This window comes from Drosophila serrata, unplaced genomic scaffold (assembly GCF_035046125.1).
Source record: "Drosophila serrata isolate PLE 108 unplaced genomic scaffold, ASM3504612v1 contig_382, whole genome shotgun sequence".
NCBI classification, from domain to species: domain Eukaryota; kingdom Metazoa; phylum Arthropoda; class Insecta; order Diptera; family Drosophilidae; genus Drosophila; species Drosophila serrata.
The window spans coordinates 8,458,102-8,482,957 of record NW_028257280.1 but is presented as its reverse complement, the minus strand read 5'-3'; the positions used below and the strand labels follow the sequence as shown (position 1 = coordinate 8,482,957).

The window sequence follows — 24,856 nt, the reverse complement described above, 5'->3', positions numbered from 1 at the left end:
AGACAAGACAAAAAAAAAGTGTGCTTTAAACTTTCTTTTTATGCGGCACTTTTAGCATTCATTTCTTTTCGGCCAAACATTCGTAGTTGTCTCGATTCATTCGTTGTCTTCGTTCGTTAGCCGCTTCATTGATTTTCATTTACACCGCCACAGCCGCCGTTGTTGTTGTCGTCGTTCCTCCCTCCCCCCCCCGCCACCGTAATTGTTGCAATTTAACGACGCCCGCCGATGAGGTAACCACCGGCAGTGGCTAGTTTTTTCGGGGGGAAGTTTTTGGCAGCAGAGAGAAAGAAGGAAAAAAAGAGCGCATTGTTTGTGGCCTAAGAGAGCATTTGCATTTCTTGGGGGAAATGCTACGACAGTTTGCCCGCCATTTGCATACCAATTGACCACCCGAAATTTAGGCTGCCTTTTGTTGGCTGCGTAAATAATTAGATAAGCTTTTATTTAAAGTCGCGGCTATTTAATGTCCGATGCAATTTTGCGCAAGACCTGACCGGCTAACGCTTTCACTGACCCTCCCGGGTCAACCGGAAACTGCTCATGGATCACGGTTATCGATTTGTTTTGATTCGGTTTCTTAATGATATTCCTATGGCTAATGCAGCATGAAATTTCCCCCATTACTTGCAATTTTATTATTATTATAATTTTATTTAAAATTCAACAATTCCCTCACTGAGTGCGCGATTCTCTGATCTCGGCTGCTCACGTCACGTTGACGGAAATGTGTGAATTATACGAGTGCGCGGTATATAGAAATGTTTTCACTAGCCAACTTTAGTTTCGCTTTTTTTTATTAGCGTTACTAATTATACTTGATTTATATAGTACATAACATTATACCCCAACTGTGTTTCACCGTTTGACAGCTCTGGGCTAAACGGGCAACTCTTGATAATCTGCTTTAAAGTTCATCACACTGCCCGGGTAGTTCATCATCATCATTTGTAGGTTGCTATTAAGACCCATAAGCCGCTTAACGGTGTCATGCAATGTCTTAATTAAGCCACTAAAAAATGCCGTGAAAAATGGTTAAGTGAAGCACAATGGGCGTGGCCGGAGGTAGATGAAAATATGCTACAGATAAAGGCCTCTTTACAGGGAGACCTAAAGATTAAAGCTGATAAAAACACTCTTAAAAATCACTTACATTCTCTGAAATTGACACAGAAATAACAATACATATTTCTAGTTACTATAGTAAATATTACCTTTTCGAGCCTAATTAACACATTTGCCTCTCTCATGGCTAAGACCGATTTACATTCCCTCACCAAGTTCGTTGGCTTGGAGTGTTCGATTTTTTGTTTGCTGCCCCATGTGTGCATGACTAGAGCCGTGCATGTTTATCTATACGAAGGAGAAATAAAAATAAAAACCATATCAATACCGAATAAAATACAATCTCTCCGCTCACGAGAGCTCAACCCGCTTCGGTGCTCTCTTGCCTTTGCAGCTTTTGTCGCATTTCGGCGGCTCTTGCGATGGATGCGCGCGTCTTGGGGTTTCAGTTTCGATCACGACTTCGGCGGGTTAGGCAGCAGCAGCAGCAGCAGCAGCAGCATAGTCTCAAAAAACCGATATCACTTTGTGCGCTTTTATTACGTGTACTTTATACAAAGAAAAAAGAGTAAAGTTATAAATCCAATTACGTGTTTTACCTGCGCTCGTTTTCGTTTTCGTTGACGTCGCGCCGTCGCAGTGCTTGCTTGTCGCCCGGCCACGTTGTGAGCAATCGTTATTTTTCTGGCCAAAAACCCAACGAAACAGCTGTTGGCTTTACACACCTGTCAGAGTAGCAAAAAACACAAAACATAAAACAAGTTGGCCCGCGCCTAATATGAAGTCTTAGTTCGTTGCCTAAGTCTTTTGTTTCGCTCAGCACTCTGCGGAGGCGCACGCGAATCTCTGTGTGAGAAACCGAGCGAGCGTTGTGAGTGCAGATACAAACAATACCGAAATAAACAAGACGCTTTACGGGCAGCAGCAGAAGCAAGGGAAACCAGTTGTGCAACTGCGATTCGAATATTCCATTGGACCAGTGACTAGTTCCCAGTGCATCCTCCCCAGCAGCCGCAAAATGGCGCCGAAGAAAGAGGCGACCTTGAGCCAGCAGCAGCAGCATCAGCATCCGCAGCAGCCCGTCCTGGATCTGGAGAGGATAAAACGTCACTTCAGCTGGTCGGATCCCAGTGCCATGTGAGTCTGATGAGTCTCGGTCTGAGTCAGAGGTGCCATTAGCGTAGCCACAGGTTTTATATCCATGAGTTGCCTTAATGGTCCATAAAGTAGTCGTTAAGATGAGAGGGGGTCCCTCAATGGAACTGATTCGGAATCATCAGCAGATACCATCGCCATCTACAAATAATCTGAAGTTTCGTTTTTACCTCAGGCCAAGTAGCTGCAACAACAAATAGTAGTTCGATTCAGGGTCGCAACCCAAGAACATGATGTTTTTGTTTATTGTTTAAACTTTAAAGCTTAATCTTTGATTCACACACACACAAACACACACATTGCATAATACTCGCACGCACGTGTTTTCTGTTATCGAAGACCGCTTTATTTTTGAACCAAAAACATATTTATCAGTGAATCTGACCGATCAATGAATAATTATAATTAAATGAGACAAAGCCAAAGCAAACGAAAAAATAATCACATTCATTACGGACTTAGCTCTGACGTTTTTTGTTATTATTATTATTTTTTTTTTAATCAAACGTGAATGACACTTCGGAGGGGGTTTGATTTACGGATGCGCGGTGCATTGTCCAAGGCTCACGAAGGGTTGCTTGGGTGAAATGCATATTCAGGCAACTCATCGGGCTGATCATTATCGTTCGCCAGTACTGGGTCTGCGCAAATTTCGCGTCATGCCTATTAAGCTCTGGGCTTTAATTGCATTTATTCAGCAGCTAAGCTGACGAGTGAAATTTGCAATTACATAAATAAGCAGTAAGGTAACAAATTCATATCATAACAAGTTATGGCGCATGCGCACCGCCAAGCGAACGATGAGCAACTGAAAGCCACCGATTTCGCGCGATTATTAATAGAATCCAGGGTCGCCATTCATAGGGCGATGCTTCCGAAGGAAGGCATAGTCGCTGGCTCGGCCACGGCTGGCTGGCTTTCAGCACTTGGCATTTAATTCAACTAATTGCAAACTTCAATAATTTCCCCCTCATCACAACAAATGCGTGGCACAATAATCGGCAAACAGATGAGTTTTTGTACAAAATTAACGTCGTCCATCATGGGTGATTTTTGCAACTGAGTTTGGATTGTCGCACATCCGGCAATCGGTCGATTTGCCACAATGTGTGAAAATTATTTTGCCATAATCCGATACAATTGTGCTCTCAGACTCCGCAATCGGAGGTGAGTGTGTGTGTGTAAATTTATGTAAATACAAATTGGTCATTCATTTATGCTGGTTTTCTTCTTTTATTTGGCTTATGAATGACATAATATTGGCAACGCATGCGAGACACGAGAGCGATGCTAAACAGGGGCGTAGGTCTGAGTCTAGGTTGGGATTCAGTCTTAAAGCTGTCCGATTTTAATGGGGAGTGGAGTTTAAATAATATTGTAAATAAATCAGAAAATTAACTAAATCCTTAACTAACTTTCTAAGAATTTGTGTGCAATTACAAAGAAGATTTAGGATTTGATTTATGATTAAGGTATTGAAGCCTTGACAGTAACTAAATTTTCCAATTTTTGATTGATGTCTTATGAAGTATATTTTGAGTAATTTCAACAAGACATATATTTAAAATTGTAATTAAAATTTTTTTAGAGATTTATTGCCTATTTGCTCTCCCTCTAAGGGCTTAACCCCTTCTTCGGCGGCGTCTTTGTGCAATTTAAAATCATTTTATTGGCATCCAAAAACGGCAGACTTTGGGGTCGGGCCGTATCGATGGTCCACTTGCCTTTGTTTGTTGCCTCTAACGGTATTTCTCTTTTGGTGGCCTTCATTATACAATATCCACCATTCAATCAGCGACGTCACTTCCGCATGAACTAGTTCAGCGGTGAGTGGAATCGAAATATTGGGAAACCGCTACGGATTCGTGTATATCAACATGTTTTTTGTCATATCAGACAACGTCTCTCCTCCTGGCGTGCCGTTAATTGTCGTTGTTAGTGCTCATATCAGTTTATTGGCGATGATTTGCAGTACGGGCACGCCCTCATTCGGATCAGAAACTGTTTTAGCACGCTCTGGGCTTTAAATTCTAATTGCTTTGCCATTAAAATTTGTAATTCTTAAATCACCGGACCATAAGCGGGACCCTCTGTATATGTCAAACTGCGCCATTATTTTAGGGTATAATTAAACTTGACATATTCTGAAGATATGCAGCTATTCAGATGAGAGTTTATGGATTTATCATTTGCATTTTAAAAGGCAATGCCGAGTTTGGTTAATTCTGTATTTATATTTCTTTCGGAACTTTGCGGTAAGCTTTACTCATTCACTATACATTGTGTTGCTTAGTGTAAAAGCTTATTTTTAAGCTCTCAATGTCGTAGCAATAAGTTGTCTATAGCTTCACAGTTAACTTGGCTTAAGCTTTGTAGCTTTTTAGTAAATTCAACACAGCTAGAGGCTACAACACCGAAGCTTAGGGTCTGATAAGCTTTTCAAAATAATTTTCTTAACTCAACGCACTTGATTGACGAACATTAACTAAATGAAAATGAAAAAAAAAAAAAAAAATGTGAGGCTCAATAGCCATTTGATTAGGCTGTCAGGTGATTACAACTACTAGAACGTTAATGTGCTCTAATTGGCCTCAAAGGTCGAATGGCAAAAAATCTTTTGGGAGAGAAGCTGTAAGCATTTCGCTCTGTTCTCTGGGAACATTTTCAGACAAATTTGAACTTTAATTCTGCCCATTAAGGAACATAATGCTTAAGTTCTACCTTAGAACTAAGTGGAGACAGTCGTTTGCCCCCGAAAGGCCATAGAACTTAGCGAGTCATCTTAACGAATTTCGAAAGACAAATGACAATTTAAGATTTATTTCCGCAATGCCCCAATGTCACTGGCTTTTGTCTCGCTGAGAGTAACCTTTGAGATCGGGATTTAAGAATGTATTTTCTGAGTAATTTGAATGCGTATCAGAGATATCACGTAGGCTTTGTCCTGAATAAGGCCTGTCACATAAATTTGCTGGCAATTCTTAGGGCCTTACCTGTTTCTCGGAACCATGACGTAGCCTGCTGGTCATTTGCCAATCCCTTTGATTGCCAGTGTACTTTCACTTGAGCTGCAAGAAGCCATATGCATTGTCTTAGAGCAGCAGTTTTTTTGTGTATTTGCTCATGGCATTAACAGCAATTTGGCCAGCCTGCTAATTGGCTCGAAAACATTGCACAATTGCGGCCAATCAACTTGGCAAAAAATCTGACTCAAATGCCGTGCATTGTGTGCCAAAAGTTTTCCTCCGATAATTATAGCCAAAACGCAGAGCCCAGACCCAGTCCCAGTCCCAGTCCCAGTCCCAGTCCAAGACCCATTCCCAGCCCCACTTCGCTCGACCAGCTTTCGGTTTCCATTTGATTTGATTTTATGTGGCTCGTTTCTTTTGCTCATTCACCAGTTTTACAAAAGACCTTGACACATTTGGGGCGTGTGTTTTTTGTTTTTTGGTGGATATGGTTTTGGCTTTGGCCAAAATCTTCACAAATTATTCAGAAACGAGACGAGTCGAGTTAATGGCCAGCTTCGTTTTAGATTCAAAGTGGACCAAGCAATTACAGGTGAGACAGACAAAAAGCAAACATATCGCTTGCCATTTTGCAGATCGGTTTTTTTTTTTATGAGGCCTCTAATTGCAATTAATTAAGCCACTCTTTTGCATGAGCTTAAATAAAGCCAAGTTTGTATGTGGCCTAAAGTCTACATTTGCAGTTGCAAGAATTGCATAATATTCGGCAAAAGAAACTGTTTTTTTTTGTGCTGAAAAGCTTCTCAGTAGTTGAAGCTTTTCGGCTCATTGATCTGCAATGCAGTGAGCAAAACTGGGTGGAAGTTCAACTGGTTTAAAGATTTATACAAGGTGCTAAAGTTATTATAATCCGTAAAGTAAATCTTGAAAATATAGGAAGTTGTTAAGAAGAATAAGATTAAGTAATATACAGATTTGAATCTGGCATTACCTCACAGTTTAGCCTCTTTTACTGTTTCACCTGCTTCACTTGCCCAGGTAAATCGTAAAAGACTGAAAGTAGGGGATTAGGACACCTCACGAAAAGAGCGAGCGAAAAAACGTGTTTCAAGCGAAAGGGAAATTTTATCTCCAAGTGCAAAGCGTTTTATCGCCATTGCGTCTGGATGCAATTAATTAAAAAGCCAGTCTGGAGCTCCCGCCTGGAATTCCGCGCCTCTTTCCCAGCTTCCCAGGCGGTTTCAACTTCCTCCTCGTCCCAAGCCAGCGACCTTGTGCCCATTTTCAGAGCAGCATAAAAAAAAGAAGTAAGCAGAGAGGCGACGGCTAACTCTGAAACTGAACCGAAATGAAATTGTTTGTCCAAGCCTGCGACTTGGGAATGGATGGGCTATAAATGCGATGAAGTAAACAATACGAAAATGTAGATTTGAAATGTGCACATCGCCGGACAAAAGGCTAAAACACAGAGACAGTAAGTGAAGCTGTCGCGAGTGAATTGATGCCATGGCAAAACCACACAAAAGTAAATAAAAACAAGCGAAATGTTGTAAACCAATTTCTTCAATATCTGGCTGTCATTTTTCACTGTCCGCTGTTGTAGTTCTCATTTTCCCAAAAGTCAACAAACTTGTCCAAGGCTCAGCATGACTTGGCCAAACACAAAGAAAGACAAAGACAAGTTAGAAAATTGCAAGCTCGAAATTGGTAACGAATTGTGATCTCTTTTGGCCACATCTCGTGGAGGCGTCTGCCATTGGTTTAAGCTAAGACAACAGTTGCGAAATTGGCAGCTTGTAAGACTTGTAAGACTTGTAAGAGGCAAGCCATTGAAGGCCCTTTACATGGCTTTCCACTCGTCCAAGAAGCAAGCGGCGGCAACTGCACAAATTAGTACACGATGAGCCGGCAGTTTGCTTATTATAATTTAGTTGGAAACCAGATCCAGACGACGATGATGATGATGGAGATGATGATTGTGAGCATTATGATTCACAGACGATATAAAGCCATTGCAACATATCCCCCCAGATAGTTAATGATGAACGAGGAGCTGGACTGGACTGGGACTGGAAGCGCTTTTTCAGGGCTCATTAGCACGTTTGCCTGGCGTATTCCAAAAAACGATGTCAAGTGCGACAGCGACGCATTTTGCTTATTTATTTCTTGGCATGTATACATGCGTGAATTGCTTGTATCGCGACTACAATTATGTCCATTGCACCTGACTGGGAGGATGTTTACAGGCCCATCAGTCAGCCGATTCATTAGGTCCCCTCCGAGGCGTATGAGTAATCCACGCGACTTATTAAATACCGATTTGGGTGCTGGATAAGACGCATGGAATGCATGACAGGCAGCTACGAATTATATTGTATAGCAGGCGACCTTGTCGATTTAATTGCCATTTAATAGCAAAATAAAAAATATGTAAAACTCTGTTAAAAAAAATCCAATTTGTTATTGTAACAGCCTCGTCTTGTTGTCCATTGACCATTGACCAGCTGCTTAAGGGGTCCGAACGCGATTTGTTACAACACCAAATTTGATGGCACATTTGGCCAGAAAACAACACCCACATCGCCAAGCTGTGCATTTTCAATGTCAGCGTTGCGCAAAACTGGACAGTTTGGTCTGCTTGGCTTCGTTTTTTCTCAAACGCGACGAACACCCTTAGTCACGCCCTTAACGCCGGCTTGTTAATTTTTTTTCTTGCCTTTTTTCCGTTTATTTTCTGTATTTTTTTTTTTCTGGTTCCGATGACATTGAAATGGTGCAATAGGCAAACAACAACAACAACAAATTTTAATATAGACATGTTTATTGATTTTGCTGCTGCTGTCCATCACTCGCCCGATTCCCCAAAAAAGCATTCTTTTGGCACATTAATTATAGTAATTAAGGCATTTAACTTCGCCTTGAGTCGCGGTATCTTTCCTTCGATCTATTAGTGGCAGCGCGAACTTTGCTCCAGTTGGAGGCTGGCAGGTGGAAGTGGATACTAGCTGCGGCTTATGTAAACACACTGCCAGCAGCAATCCTAATTAAAAGTGCCCGGGAATTTTAATGGATTCGCAATAGCAATTACGGGGCAAATGAAGCCATTACAGTCCGATCTGCAGTGAATGGGTAAGCGGCCTTTTGCAATTCTGGCTGACTGTGAGTGGTCGCTCGGTCAGAAGAGAAGAGCCTGAGCTGGACTGAACGCAGTTCCAAGGTCGCCGGTGGATTGCATAAGCAACGCAACGTCATAATAACGACGTAGACGTAAAACCCCAAAAACCTGAGCCCTTTTTGAGCGTTTTTCCTCCTCCCCCCCACCCCGGCAACCCGAAGGTGAACCACCGCTGCAGCGGAACCAGGAGAGCGAAGCCAACAAACTTGCCTCGCCAAAAAAGTCACTCAACTCGTTGCCAGACGACTCGCGTTCGTTCCACAAAGCCACTCAAACCGAGTCGAGCCGAGTTGAGTTACCTTTTCGAGCGCTTTCCGGCGCAGGTGTCTGCGCCGTTGCCTAGCTTTCAGTCGAGTTTCTGGCAGCCAAGCAGCCGCAAGTCCGACGTCTAAACGGTTCGAAGCGCACGTGCAAAAGTGCAACCGCCGGTCCCCTCCCGCTCTCGCTCTCGCTTACGTTCGCTCTCCAGTGCTCCACTCGCTCTGTCTCTGTCCGTTTCATTGGCAAAGTGTAAAGTGCAAAGCTAGCAACGGCGACGCCAACGCCAACGCCAACGCGAGCAGCGCCTCAGCATCAGCTCAGCTCCAGCTCAGCTCCACTCGAGGCAACGCAACTCAGGCCAACTCAGTTCAGCTCCGACCGCAGACCACGAAGTCAGTCTTAGTCGTACCCTCCAGCGCAGCGCAAGTGTCTTCGCGATCTCCGCTCCGGCTACCGCGATTCCACACACACACACACTCACACACTTGTTGTGGCGTTCGCGTTCGTGTCCTAAGTCTTTCGTTTGTCCAGAGCAATCCCAGAGCCAAGTTGGATTACGACGAAATTGTGTGCAAACATCAGCGAACCCAAACCCATTTAGAACGCGCACTGTAAGTGTCAATTTGCTCATCAAACAAATGCCTGGCTGGCTGGTGTATACATATATACATTGATTTTTCTGGGATTTTGCCGAGCTCACCACACACACACACACACGTTTCAGGAAGTCGCAGAACTTCATACAAAAGCGTTATTTAAGCAAACAACAGCTCATTCTTTGGAGATACAAATGGCTACGCGCTTTGTTCGCCAACTTCCAACACCAAACACCCAACCATCATCATTATCATCATTATCACCATTATAATCATAATCGTGGAGATCCACATCATCAATAACAAAGTGATGCCTCCTCCACAGGGCCGGCTACTGTCCCCTCAAAATGTTCAAACGCGTGTGCTCCGCGGTCCGCATACAAATGGGCACGGAATGGGACGACATGGTCGTCATCATATCCCGAAAAAAAGATGTTAGAATTGCCCCTCCATTGGAGGTACAGCAAGCTCCATTGCTACACTTTTTACCTGCTCCTCTGATGACTGCAAAATTGCATAAAAATGTGTGGAAATGTGGCCATAATTTCGGTCATTAACTGAAGTCCACATTAACTCGATGCAGATAGCTTAATGATCCTTTTATTCAATGACTGAATCACTTTCAATCCCAGGTCCTAGCCATAGGCACCTACTCAAAATACTAATAAAGACGAGATGCTAGCGACCTCTGACCCTAATGAGTATGTACTTAGCCTTTTCTTTATCTGAGATCAGCACATTCCATCGGATATATCCCGGACTTGAAACTGGAAAGAGATCGGGGAGAGGAGTAAGCAATTCGAGCAAAGTTCACACTTTTCACATTCTCAATGCACATGTGGCACTGACGACTGGCATCGGATAGCCGAACGACTTAATAATAATAACAATTAAGGCGAGCGCTTAAATCTTATAATAAACTGCATTCATTGTCGTATTCGGTGCACCCGGAGACCTTCGCCGAGGGCCCTGAAATTAGTTGTCAAGGTCTGCGGGGCCCCCTCTCCCATGTGCATTTCCGAACCGAACCGTGCAGCATTTAAAGTTTAAACTTGAACTGGTATTTTCGTCTTTGGGGGTTTTTCAGTATCTGTCTTTCTTTCTTTCGGTGTTTTTTTTTTTATATTTTTTTGGGCCGCTCATTCTCTGTTTATCACGTCGCGGCTCCGCTTCGAGCAGAGTTCAAGGTGCCACCACTCGACGTCTCTCGGATCTTGGCTCGGCAGCAGTCAGCGATGATAACCGGAGTCGGATCTGGGGATATATGTTGGGATTATTAAGCCATAAGTCGGTGCGACATTTAATTAATACCAAGGCGAATAAGATAATGCCTCTAGAGAATTCTCTGGCAATCCGCTCGTATCTAATTGTTACAATAATTAAGTGCAATGTAAATGCCTTAAATCGATTTTAAATGGACGCCTAATACTTCCCCCCTGAGCTGCATAACCAATGGAATTAGACGTTAACTGGATCTAATCCTAGGTCTCTAATTAGTCGTTAGCTGGAAGCAATCTTGTGCTCATGTAACATTAATTTTACAGTTCATGATCCGACGGGACACTTAATTACAGATCAATAGGGCTTAATCACTTAATAAAGTCAAGTAAGATATTTAACAGACTATTGTCAAGTCTCATCATCACTATTGTTAGTTTAGGGCGCTGACAGTTTGTCATATTAGATAGATAGGTGACAACCCTTGGGGACCATTAGAAATTCAAACTCATGTGCATTATAAATTCAGAATGGGGAAAACATTCCATGACAGGCACAACAGTTGCCGGGGTTCACGTGACCCCAGGCTATGAACTCCTCCAGGGGATGGATGGATGTGGATTGTGCAATTGCGGGAGACACAACAATTGGGAAAATTAAATATTAATTGCGGCAGTCGGACATTCTCTTTTTGGGGTTTTCGCAGGAATCGGTCTCCGGGACTGGTTTTGTAGAGCAACTACATATACCACCAATCGACACACGCCACTCCGTGAATCGATTAGGCTGGGCTCTCGTATCCTCTGGTAATCTGGATTATCTAACGTTGCGGGTGAACGAGTGAGTGCTCGACTGTTTATATATTTTTGGCCAGTGGCTTCTGAACGGTCTGAAGACCTGTTGCAGAACCAGTTGCGAGCCACTCGGCTCGACTGGTTTGCCATTTGCAGAAATGGCCAAAAGACCGCGTCGAAGAAGTTGCAACCACGAAACTGTGTCGCACACAGTCGCACTGCCTGCATTAGCTGCAAGCCTCACACACGGACATATATACGTGTCTGAAATTATGTCATCGGAAAAGCCAGTCCAGTTGAAGAAAATGAAAATGAAAATGAAAACGAAAACGAAAATGCTGTTGGTTGAGAAAACGCGCCAAGCTGGTCGATCGAAAGTGCAGCCGTTCTCTGTGAGTGAGTGCTCTTCGGCTCATGGGGATTATCGATTACCAAGGCGGTTCTAATTGCCCCCGGGGGCTGCCTTAATGTCTGGCACATGTCCGCAGCTTTTGGCCAACAATAGAAGCCATCGCTTGCTTAATGCCACACACGTCGGCTGCGCATTAAGCGTTTTAATCAGCCAACCAAATGGGGTTTTCCTGTCTGCAGCTGCTGAAAAGTCGTTCGCTCAACGGTTGCATTCAGATTGCTCCATTGAAATTTAAATTTAAATGGTATAGTTTATGAATAAACTTATTCATGCATTGTCTGCAGCTGCGTAAGTGCTTTCATGCTCGAGCGATTGAGCTGCTGCAATAGCTTAACATTCGGTAGTTGCTCTTGAGTGCAGTGGCTTAAATAGATTCTGCTTATACGGGTAGCTTTACTTACTTATTATTATGCAAAACAGAAGGGATATATTAAGGAGAATTTAAATTTTTTATTTATAAGGGTAGGAAAATTCATACATTTCCCATCAGAAGACAACTTTAAATGGATTCTGTTACTTAAGAAAAGTGCATGTAATGCCATTACGTTTATAATAGATGCTAAACAATGAAAACTCTCCAACTTAATCCTCTTAATTTATGACCAATATTTTGGTAAACAAATAGGCTCTTGATGACTCAGCTTGAGGCAACCTTTCTGGGCTCTCACTTATCGCACTTGATGACGCACTCTGGAAATGTTTAGTTAAAAAACTTTCCGCTGCAACGGAGAGCAAGCCCGGAAAGCCATTGCATGCCAGCTACCGTTGACCTTGGCATCATCGCAACGCACTCGGCATGCAAACTAGGCATCAGCGAATCGCACAAATTGCTAAGAACTCGACTTGTATTTTTTCAAAGCTGGAAACTTCAGCTTTCGAACAACACATCTCCAAGTGGGTTTGAGAGTCGTGTCCGAAAACAAATGGATTCCAATGTCAAATGCGTACATTGCTTTGGGGGGGCTCAATTATTATTATTGTTATTACTGTTTTGATTGTTGTTGTTGTTGTTGCTCGGAACTAACCGAACTAAGCGACCAAGCGGCTTTTGGGCCGTTCGCATATCAAATTGCCGCTGCCTCAGTGTCCAAGAAACACACAGTTCACAGTACATATATGTACTGGCGTATATCTTGTGTATATATCCACTTGTTGATCGGATAATGGTGCAGTCATACGGCATGACTCTGCAGAATGCTGTGAGCCATCGAGTAGCGCCTTAAATTATGAAGCCACAAGGTGTTGATTGTATAATGTGTTAAGGTGACATGGAACCTGGGAGACGGGGGGAGAATTCGATCCACCGATTACAGGTGCTTTCCTTTTTGCTACCTCAGAAGCTCGTTTGGTGAATTCTCCCGCATATTCTGAACTCTTAAGCATCTTAGCCTTACGGGAGTCATTGACAAATTCCCAACTCATCAGCCGCGGTGACTGCACAAATTCCCGCTGCGATCGGCGGCCAACGTGACGCATGCGCAATGCGGGGTGAAAGAAAACAATAACAATAACAACAGCAGAGGGAGTGAATGAAAAACAATGCGAATGCAAACAAAAAAAAAAAAAAACAATACTCGGCATACTCCCGGTCCAGCCAGTGCATAAATCAAACAACAATTTACGCTCAAACATGATTATTATTTATACATTTCAGCAATGTGTGCCTGCAACACATAAGCCACAGCCGCACATCCAGTTGGGCATTGCAAAAGATCGGTGTGTTAGCCTGCCCGCCAGCGAAGTAAAAGTAAACGCTTAACAAAGTAACTAGCATTAGACAAAGGCAAATAAAAATAAAAATATCAAAAAAATTAAAGAAATAGGCAAAGGCACAGAGCGCTAAAGCAAATAAAGCAACACCCACCAGCGGCGCTGAGCGATTTCGAAAAAAAAAATGCTGATATCAACGTAAGTAAATTCGTAAATTTTGTGGTTAAACGTGCAGAGATTACGGCCATAAATTGCAATCAAGGCAATAGTTTCGCGCTCTCTTTGACCCACCTGATGTGTTGCCTGACCCACATGGGTCACCACCAGTCAGCGGCAGTCAATCGCCGCCCTCGGCATATCAGTCACTGGTGGGGATCATCATCGGTTTTGTCTTCCAGTTTCCTGCTGTCAACGCCCCGATCTCGGCTTTAACACTTGTCTTGTCGACCCATTAAAATTGCATAATCCCAGGCCGCGAAGCGACTTTTGCTGCCTTTGATTTGGCTTTTCCAGCGCTTCGCCCTTTTGTGTCTTTCCCGCCGCTTTTGGCCATAATTTGTGTGTGGCTTTTTTCAGTCTCCTCTGTGTTTTTACATATTGGCGAGCCCGAAGCCGAACCCGAGCCGAGCGAAAAATGCGACCGCATTTCTCGGCGGGGCGAACAAGTTTGTAATTATGTCAAATACCAAAAGGCTCATTGCATAATCCCCAGAGCCGAATCGAAAGACATTGCGAATTCGTCTTCTTTGGAACATCATCTCCACTTGAGCCGCACTCGATCCAAGTGAAGATGAAACAATATCTGTCCTCCGACACCTTCCTCTATACACAAAGTCTCATGACGGAGAGTCCACTGATTTATTTGGCAAATGACGAGTCTGTCATTCGAATGGCTTCCTCGTTAACTCAAGAATAGAAGCCTCTTAATTGTCTGCCAACAAAACAAACCGCGCAAGTACAACAAAAGTCAATTACACGACATTTGCATCTTCCGCGTGTGGCAGTCACTTGTATGGAAATGGCTAAGAGGTGTTTTGCCTGCCAATAAACAGCCGGCTTCGCTTGGAAATTCCCAAAGAACCAAAGGTATTTACTACCATATTTCCACCGGGGATCGGTGTGTTTAACATTCAGCTCACTGAGCCGGCATTGTTGCGTGACAGAGTCTGGAAAACAAGAACAGCTTGGGTCGCCAGATAATGCCTCTCCCTGGAATGATTACCGGCGATTAGGTGGTTCAATCATCAATGAAATTGCGACATGAAATGCCTTACCTACGATTGTTAAGTAAGGCAGCTTTCTTTAGCTGTTTTACTGTACTAAATTTATGGTATATTCTAATGATTTTCATATAAAACCTATTACAAGACATACCTTTAAACATGCTGAATAACTTGTGATAAAATATGTTAAAGTAAAAGATGTTTTCATATCATGATTTCGAGATTTGTCATCTTATCCGGTTTTCCTTCTCGACTTGAGCTGGTATGAGCTCACTCTCTCTTTGGTGGGAGTCACTCTAAACTTTGACTGCCTCCCTTTTTTTATTTTATTTTAAACTATTCGCCATGATAATTACACATTCTAAAGTCCGTGTTTTTGTATTTTTACGGCGAGCAAAGGGCGGCAAGGAAAATGTGTCAGTTGTGGGGGGAGCTAGTGCCATTAGTGACATATTGATGATTTGCGATCCGGTTAGAGGGGAAAATGACGCCACAAGTGACATTTTTTTTGAGTTTCCAACGTTGAACTCAAAAGATGAGTGCCTTCGAACAGCTTTTTAGTGTTTTCCCCAGCCGGTGTTGACAAACCCTCTTCGATTCTCACGCCCTGTCAGCCGGGGTGCGTCGTCTATGGGAGAAATCAACCGAGAAAAGTCCCCAAAAAAAGATATGCGGGCTCGTGCTGGGCAGCTGCATGCATAAATACCGCTCTAATAGTTAATTAAATTATCAATAAGCAAAACAAACCATCGGCAGGCCCAAATTTCCAGCCATAAATGTCAAGCTCGGCGAGTGAGAAGAGGAGGAGGTGAAAAAATGTCTGCTTTTTGTTGTCATTATAAAAAACTACCTGGCCTGACCTTGTCCATTGTTAACTGTGCACACCACACACCACACACCACACACACACTGGCAGTGGTTTACGCACCCAGCTATAGCACAAGTGTGTGTGTTTTGTTTGGCTTTTGGCTGTGACTAACTCCGGCACAATACGCAAATCGAAAGACTCAGGCAACGAACTTGAAACACATTTCGTCAACCGGCTGGAATTGCAGCATGGCATTTCTGAGCGCGTCTCGGCTTCGGTTTCGTATTCAGAATTCGTTTCGATTGGCCCAGCCCCGAAATGTTGTCAGGCGCATTATGCAAATATTTGATAGGCCGCATAATAAAGCTACTTAATTTTCACTGCAAACCCCGGTGGTATTGGAGGATGTTTGCTCGCCACTCGACCGTTGGGCAATGGCATCGCATCCCATCACCCATCATCTCGCGTGCCTTTATAAAAAATGCAAATATATGCCTCCGATCCGTATATTTATCTTAACGAGAAGTAACGCAATCGATTAGCAAAAAAAAATAAAACTCGGAGACCAAGACCAAATCGTTTTTCGAAAGCGCCGCATCAGAGCCAAAAACAACAACATTTTGGGGATCGAATGCGTTCAATCAGTGACCTTGAACTAGTTTCCCCCTCCCAGCAACTTATTTATACATATGTGCTTATTTTCGGTGTTTTTGTTTCGTTTCTCGTTTTGCTGCTGCTGCCATGACTGGTGTGTGTGTGTGTGTGCTAATGATATGAAATAGCTCGCAGTCAAAATATGTTAAAAAGGTGCGAATGTGATTAATTGCAGGCAATTATGAACTTTCTTCCCACCGTGGCTAACAATGCAGCTAACCTTGACCCAAAACCCGGCACCGAGCACCAATCTTGGCCTACCGAATGTTTGATGCGATGCAGGCCAAAAAAAATAAAAATAAAACTGCATGCGGAATTGCATAATAATGCAAATGCAAACTTCGGCTTGCATATTTGCCCAATGGCCGACCAACTTGGCAGTGGTAGTGGTACTGGTAGTGGTGGTAATGTTGGGCAATCGGCCAGATCAGGTCCGACTTCGACCAGGCCTGGCCGAAAGCAGTACGGTTTTACTTTGCAGCTCGACTCCAACTTCGGGCAAAAACCGCGCGTTGGGCAAGACGACTACGACGACCAAGTATCAATATTGAAATGAAAATGAAAAGTGTTGCCGAGCTAGTCAGTCCATTGTTATTGCTGTCTCTCAAAGTTTTATGCCATTTTTGTTTTTTTGTTTTGTTTTTTTGCAATGTGTGCCGCTGACATAGTTTCGATGGCAACCCATTGAAGCATACGGCGCCGGTTCAGATGCTAATTCGATCGTTATGCAAATCGCGATATGCGACAGCAGGAAGCTGTCACTAGTTGACCAATACTAATAATAATAATAATAATTCTAAAAATATATTTAGCTACCAGCAGAGATGGAACCAGTTATGCCCTTCATTACCATTTTCCACTATTTACTTGGACTCACTAACACTTTTTACAACTCAAGAGAGATTTATTATTGAAAATTCTGGTTATTTAAAGTAGCAGACCCTGTCATTTTTGTACATTAAAAGATTTAAGTGGGTGTTTTTTACAAAGTATGGGATGTGTCAAGTATTTTGGAATGGAACAAATACTATTCAGTAAATGTATAATAGTATTCAATAAATATAGAATAGTATTTGTTTTATATTATAGTAATTTTGTATGAAAATTAAAATAAAACATAGCTTAAACTGAAACGATTTATAACTGTCACTACTATGCAAATTAATATAAAACAAGAAATAACACGAAGTTTTTATACCCTTGCCGTTAGCCATTTAATAATAATATAATACAATAATAATTACTAAGCCAAAAATGAATTAATCTCGTTTTGAGAAGCTGTACTGAGTTGGGTTTTATTAGAATATCAGCATATTAGGCTTTAATATTTAAAATAAGACCATTTTTTCGGCGAATCCAAATATTTGAAAAATCATAACTAAGCCAAAAAAGCATTAATTTTAATTCGGAAAGCGGTCCTATGTTAGTTTTTAGTAGTTTAACAAATCTGCAAACTCAGTTTGAAATTTTGGAAAATTCAATTTTTTGTTAAAATTTGACAATTTTAATGATGTAACCCCTTATAAAATTTTGCAAAATTTTTGAAAATTTCGATGTCTTCAAAACATGGTTAGATCGATTCACCTGTCGATGCTGAACAAGAATATATATGATTTATAGGGTCGGAAATGACTCCTTCGCTGTGTTTAAAGCTTCTGACTATCATTGTAATACCCTGAAAGTGTATAATTAATGGATTAATTATTTGCACTGACAACAGCTTTTATAACAACCGAGTTATATAGTTCAACACTTATGAGTACATAATTAATTATTTTGTTTATTATTATTTATCAAAACAAAGGTATTTCATAAAGTAATTACACCGAAACCGATATATTTAATCTATAGATTTACTGATAAATAATTGATATGTTATTTATAATTACCATTAACTTACACTTTGCATAGAAATAGGAAATTATTGAAATTTGCATTGAATGCTATTTATTTTAAATAATTATACCAAGTGACTTGCTTTTTCCCATTTCTAATCTTTGAACTTTGCTCCATTTCCAGCATTTCCACAGACTCCGCAATGGCGGCCACAAACAACGATGGCGGCACACAGCCCAATGCTGTGGCAGCTTGGGGAGCTCCCGCAAATGGACCCCGGAACACACAGGCGGCCGTATCCGTGCGCCACGCCTTTAAGGCGTACGGCAAGAAGAAGAACGCCAATCAGGTGCTAAACAACCTGAACATGACAGTGCCCAAGGGAACAATGTAAGTGATCTCAATCGGAGAGGAGATCTATGTTGTATGTATTATGTGGTGTGACGACGACCGTCATTAATAAAAGTGAAATGCTGACAGCACACTTAGCGAGCTCATAAAATAGAAACGGCGAAAGTAATTAGCACTTAATATGGGCTGAGCTCGAATTCGATATTAGATGTTCGATGTCAGGCAATGCGATTTCCTTGTGTTGGGGCTTTGATTGCCGGGCCCGACTCCAGAGGTCACTTGGATCTATAGTAATTGCGGCTATTATACGGCAAAACCAGTTTAGTTTAGTCATTGGACTATCTTGTAATTGAAACGGCATTTTTGCATGATAATTTCGATTGCGGCTGACGAGGGTCGTTAGGGAAGTTCGCTGGAAATGATCTCAATAAAGCCACTTCCGAATTGACGTCAATGACGTGGCCCCATCCACACGTCTTTCTAATTAAACACAAAAATCGATTCGTATGCCGGCCAACGCCTAATATTTGCTATATGATCCAATAGCTATATCTTTTGGAGAACGATATTCAAGATCGGTTTGTTTACCCGATTGTTTGGAGTCTACTTAATCCGTCTATATACATACCTATCTCTCCATCTCTGTCGCGGCACATGTGCTTAATTGAGTTCCCCCTCGAGCCCCCTCGATCCTCGGCATATGTAGCTTCTAGACCCCTTATGCGGTTCATGAATTTTTTGGCAAACATTTAGGGGCCATAAAAATAAAGTCGTAAATATATTTTTGCCTTTGCCGCCTTTGGCATTGATATGGCCCCAGCAGAGTTATAATAATTCATTTTTGTTTGTTACCAGTTTTGTTTCTTGTTTTTCGGCATTCTGAGTGATTTATTCGTCGCATTTATGCGCTCTGTGTCGTAACGGAATTTTATTCGATTCTAGCCAACAGTCTTGACCCAGTTAACAGCTGGTGGTTCGTTCAGCTTTGACCTAGGTCAGGTCGACGAGTTGTTTCTCATCTTCGAGAGCGTCGAGTCAACGAACTGCACGCCGCAGGCCAAATGGCTATTTGGGGGTCTCAAAGTCAGTCGCATTGACGACTACGTCAATTAAAGTCTTCCCGACGTATCAGATCGCTTTTTTTTTGTTTTTTGCCTCTTGTTAAATTCGTTAAATGGCGCACCGTGTTAATTATAATAATAAATCCAATAACAGGCCGAAAACGTGCGACCTACGTGGCTGCAAAATATTTTGTCAAAGGCCGAAAACCAAATGAAAATAGACGACAAAATAACAAAGCGATAATCACAATAATCGCCGCAGCTCCAAACTTCATCATGACAATACTAGACTGGGGGCTAGGAGCTACTCCACCTCCCAAAAAAATAAAAATAGAGGCGGAGTCGCTGCGAAGAGACCCGCGAGTATTTCTTACATTTCAAGGTGAACATTTCGGAATAATTCAACTTGAACTGCTGAAATTAGCATTGACATCGCCGCACTGCCAGTTATATAGATATACATATATACATATAGTTGAGTCTGTTGTTGAGGCGACAGTTTTCGTGCTGATCTGGCAAATTGTTTTCCCCCCTTTAAGCACATTTTTCGCCCATTTCTTTTGGTCTTGGTCACGGTTGGCCTCTTGACCTTTACGACCCCAAATGAGGCAGCAAACAGCTGACTAAACATATAACTTGAGACCTTAATATAATAGCATTTATTGTTTTGAAAACATAAACAAAGATTGATCGTTTACTGAATATTTACAAATGGAAACTAATCTGTAAATCCTCTTCCCAGCTATGGCCTTCTGGGAGCCTCGGGATGTGGCAAGACCACATTGCTTTCCTGCATTGTGGGTCGTCGTTACCTGGACTCCGGTGAGATCTTTGTGCTGGGTGGTAAGCCCGGCACTCGGGGATCAGGTGTTCCTGGTAAACGCGTGGGCTATATGCCCCAGGAGATTGCCTTGTATGGCGAGTTCTCCATCCAGGAAACTATGATGTACTTTGGCTGGATCTTTGGCATGGAGACCAAGGAGATCATGGAGCGTCTGCAGTTTCTGCTCAATTTCCTCGATCTGCCCTCGGAGAAGAGGCTGGTGAAGAATCTGAGCGGTGGTCAGCAGCGACGAGTGAGCTTTGCCGTGGCCCTGATGCACGATCCCGAGCTGCTGATCCTCGATGAACCCACCGTGGGCGTGGATCCGCTGCTGCGTCAGAGCATCTGGAATCATCTGGTGCACATCACCAAGGCCGGACAGAAGACGGTCATCATCACAACACATTACATTGAGGAGGCGCGACAGGCACATACGGTAAGTGAATCACATTAATTAAAAAGTAAGCCTATATTATAATTGTGCAACTTCTATGCCTGATAGATCGGTCTGATGCGATCGGGTCACCTGCTGGCCGAGGAGTCCCCCAGCGTCCTGCTCTCCATGTACAAGTGCATCAGTCTGGAGGAGGTGTTCCTCAAGCTGTCCCGCATCCAGAGCCAGAAGGGTGACGTGACCCACGTGAACTTCAGGTAAGTCTCCCGCCCTGGAACTAGCATGCACACCAAAGTGGCTAACCCTTCACTCACTTATCTTATCACCACTCTGAACTCTGAACTCTGACCTCTCGCGACTCCAAACACCGACTCCTCCTCACCATCCAACACTCGCATGCTCGCAATCCGTGTTCCACCCCATCTCTATGTGTGTGTTTGTGATCATTCCGGGAGAGTAGTAACAACATCTCGTTGCACGCCATGGCCTTCGGCAGCAAGATGGACAAGCCCAGCTCCAGCCAGGAAGGCGGTGTTGTGGGTCTCAACTTCCACCAGAGCAAGGAGGTGCTCATCAACGACAGCAATGGATCGATCTACACGGTTTGTTTTGGCTATATCCTTGAGATATTGTTTCCCGACTCACTCCTTTCACTCTTTCCGTGATAGCTCAACCAGGAGCCATATAGCCCGCCGCCGTCGCGGCGGAACAACAACCCCAATGACGAGGAGAGCTGCCAGGACTGCTACGCCAGCCTGTGCAAGGTCACCTCCAAGGGCAAGATCCGTGCTCTGCTGACCAAGAACATGCTGCGCATGTGGCGTAACGTCGGCGTGATGCTGTTCATCTTCGCCCTGCCCGTCATGCAGGTGATCCTCTTCTGTCTGGCCATCGGACGTGATCCACAAGGCCTCAATCTGGCCATAGTCAACGGGGAAATGAACGACACGGTAAGGAACACAATATTACATTGTTAGAAGTAGAGGCACAAAAAACAAATTACATACAACAAATTTTTGCACTGTGGGACTTGGAAAATGTGTAATACATATAAAACATATATTTTGTTTTATAATTTGTACAAAACAGGGTTATCGAAATTTAAATTGATTCATAGACAAATATAAAAATTAAAAAACCTTAAGCAAAGTAAATAATAGTTTAAAAGATTCGTTTTTTTTTCGTTTGTATACCCTTTTAGGGTATTTGAAGCTTGTAACGCGGTGAAGGAGTCATTTCTGACCCTATAAATCATATATATTCTTGATCAGCATCGACAGCTGAATCGATTTATCTATGTCTGGCAAATATTTAATATTTTTTCAAAATTTTCGAAAATTTCACAAATTTTAAAATTATACATTAAAATACATCGTTAAAATTGACAAAATTTGACAAAAAATTGAATTTTTTTAATTTTATAAATTAGTAGGTATATTTGTCAACACACTAAAAACAAACATTTGAGTGGTTTTTGAATTGAAATTAATGCATTTTTGGCGTAGTTATGAGATTTTTAAGCATTGCATTTTAGAAAAAAATGTCATATAAAAATATTGATAATATCGACTCAAAAAAGTTGAATTATAACTTCAGTCAGAAGCTTGTATATTGTGATGGAGACATTTCCGACCCTATAAATCATATATATTCTTGATCTTGATCTTGATGATGTCCGGCAAAAATTAATTTTCTTTCTACATTTTTTAAATTTTCAAAATTTTGTAAGGGGGTTACATCGTTAAATTGTCAAAAATTGGCAAAATTTTGAATTTCTTAAAGAGTGATATTGAGTATGCAGATTTATTAACCTAATAAAAACTAACATAGGAGTGGTTTCTAAATTAAAATTAATGCATTATTTCCATAGTTATGACTTTTTTAAACTTTATTTTGTCTAAAAAATTGTAATTTAAAAATATTGATTCAATGAATGTAAATATTTTAAGCTTAGTTATTATCGATTTCCGATACGATCCTATAATTCAATTACAAACTGCAAGGATATATAAATTTCAGCATTACATAGCTAGTTTTCCTTCTTGTTTGAGGAAGTTAATATAAAATTACTATCTTTTTAGAAGTCGAACACTGCAGAACTATATAAACCACTCAGTATCCAACTGACTTGTAACTTTACTAAATCCATTAATTAACTTGACTTTATTTCCATGTAGGACCACTGCTTCTGGGAGGATGGCTGCCACTTCAAGAACCTGGGCTGTCGCTATCTGAATCATCTGAACACGAGCGTAGTTAAGACATATTACACGGACCTGGAGGATGCCAAGGAGGCGGTGCGGATGGGCAATGCCTGGGGAGCTGTCTACATTAGCGAAAACTTTACGGACGCCTTCATCGCACGCTCCAATCTGGGACGCGACGCCGACGACGAGACCATCGACTCCTCGGAGGTGAAGGTCTGGCTGGACATGTCCAATCAGCAGATCGGCGTCATGCTCAATCGCGACATCCAGCTGGCCTTCCGTGACTTTGCCATGGGGCTGCTTGGCCAGTGCAACTACAATCCCAAGCTCGGCGACGTGCCCATTCAGTTCAGGGAGCCCATCTATGGCACCATGAATCCCTCGTTCACCGATTTCGTGGCACCTGGCGTGATCTTGACGTAGGTTTCCCTCCTGCCCATTAAGCGATATGAGTGTGTCATTAATTAATTTTATTTTTGTATTTCTCCATAGCATTGTGTTCTTCTTGGCTGTCGCCTTGACGTCATCGGCTCTGATCATTGAACGTACCGAGGTAATAATTTATGATCTATGTATATGTTGTTGCAATGTTAATTGTGCGACTTATTTCAGGGCTTGCTGGACCGCTCCTGGGTGGCTGGTGTGTCGCCCGGTGAGATCCTCTTCTCCCATGTGATCACCCAGTTTGTGGTGATGTGTGGACAGACCACTCTGGTGCTGATCTTTATGCTGGTGGTGTTCGGGGTGACCAACAATGGCGATCTCTTCTGGGTGATTGTGCTAACACTGCTGCAGGGCATGTGCGGCATGTGCTTCGGCTTCCTCATCTCCTCCGTGTGTGAGCTGGAGCGGAATGCCATTCAGCTGGCGCTGGGCTCCTTCTATCCCACCCTGTTGCTCTCCGGCGTGATCTGGCCCATTGAGGGCATGCCCGTGGTGCTGAGGTGAGTCCTTGAATCCCACATAGTTTCTTTGTATTAACTCTTTTGGTATCCTGCAGATACATTTCGCTGTGCCTGCCGCTGACGCTGGCCACATCCTCGCTGCGCTCCATCCTGACACGTGGCTGGGCGATATTTGAGTCCGATGTGTATATCGGTTACCTGAGCACGCTCTCCTGGATCCTGGGCTTCCTGATCCTGACGCTTCTCGTGCTGCGTGCCAAGCGCGGCTAAGGGACCAGCCTACTTTTAGATGCGTACTTTAGATTGCGATTAGTCGTCCTAGTTAGTTACCCCTACTTCGGCTTCCCCTCCCCAGCTTTCGACCCGATCCTTTGTATTCTTCGTATCGTGCGAGCGCCCAGATATTCCTGTCTCCTGCCTAAATGTCATAAATTATTTAAGCACATACGCAGCTTTCCTTAGCTTTCTACGCGGCACTCCCCCCTCCTAGGCTAAGATTCACACATTTCGTAGTTTAAAGCGTAAGGTTTAGGTACCTAAATGAATTGTTTGTAAATATTTTGTGTCACGAATTATATCTGTAATTCATTCTGTTGCTCTAGATGTCCATTACGTGCAACCTCTGTTCTAGAACTTCTTGATTCCGAAACACAACTTATTTTATATATTTTTCAATGGACTGTGATTGTTTTTTTCTTACATATTGCACGCGAGCACTCGTAAGGGCAAGCCTAAAGAAAAACAAAAAGAAAACACAAGAAAATCGAACAAAAAACAATGGTGGGTTTTGTTAGTAACATTAAGTAGCTTAAAGCATTTTTTGTATGGGTTTAAGTTTTTTAAGGTAAAGCATAATTAAATACAATAATGTACCCTGTACCCCCTACCCTAAAGAGTATGTAAAAAGTATATATTTGAGGAAATATTATGCATCCGGCATAAGTATTTCGCAACGAACTAAAACAAAAGACATTGAACAACGAACAAGTGAATGAACGTTCTTATTTAAGTAAATCATTAACTATGTGAACGCAGTTATGTATAAATAACAATAAAAATCTAAATAAAGAACAAACGTCATTTAATTTAAATTGATAATCAATGATTTTCGAAGTTTTCTTCAGAATTTTGATATTTCTTAATTTGGCAAAATGGCAGAGGGGCACTTAAAATCAAGCAAATCTTTAAACTTCAACCTATATTCCTATATTCTAGTTATTTTCAGAGAAGTTTTATATG

The 24,856-nt window shown here is 42.3% G+C and overlaps 1 protein-coding gene across 6 annotated transcripts; it reads left to right on the top strand.

Moving 5' to 3' along the window:
- The first annotated feature begins 1,459 nt into the window (after positions 1 to 1,459).
- Positions 1,460 to 24,708, top strand: snu (ABC-type transporter snustorr). Of its 6 annotated transcripts, none has more exons than XM_086840966.1 (11): positions 8,684 to 9,236; positions 13,300 to 13,553; positions 18,060 to 18,266; positions 20,031 to 20,547; positions 20,614 to 20,762; positions 21,002 to 21,107; positions 21,174 to 21,455; positions 22,683 to 23,131; positions 23,205 to 23,265; positions 23,325 to 23,656; positions 23,713 to 24,708. In XM_086840966.1, exons 2-11 carry the CDS (start codon positions 13,540 to 13,542, stop codon positions 23,885 to 23,887), a joined length of 2,292 nt encoding a protein of 763 aa, XP_086697092.1. In that variant the 5' UTR covers positions 8,684 to 9,236; positions 13,300 to 13,539; the 3' UTR covers positions 23,888 to 24,708. The 6 variants fall into 6 exon arrangements, with proteins under 6 accessions (XP_020808303.1, XP_020808293.1, XP_086697092.1 ...); XM_020952653.2 differs by having other exon boundaries at positions 8,709 to 9,236; positions 20,966 to 21,107; XM_020952644.2 differs by lacking the exons at positions 8,684 to 9,236; positions 13,300 to 13,553 and adding an exon at positions 1,460 to 2,202.
- The last annotated feature ends 148 nt before the right edge of the window (positions 24,709 to 24,856 follow it).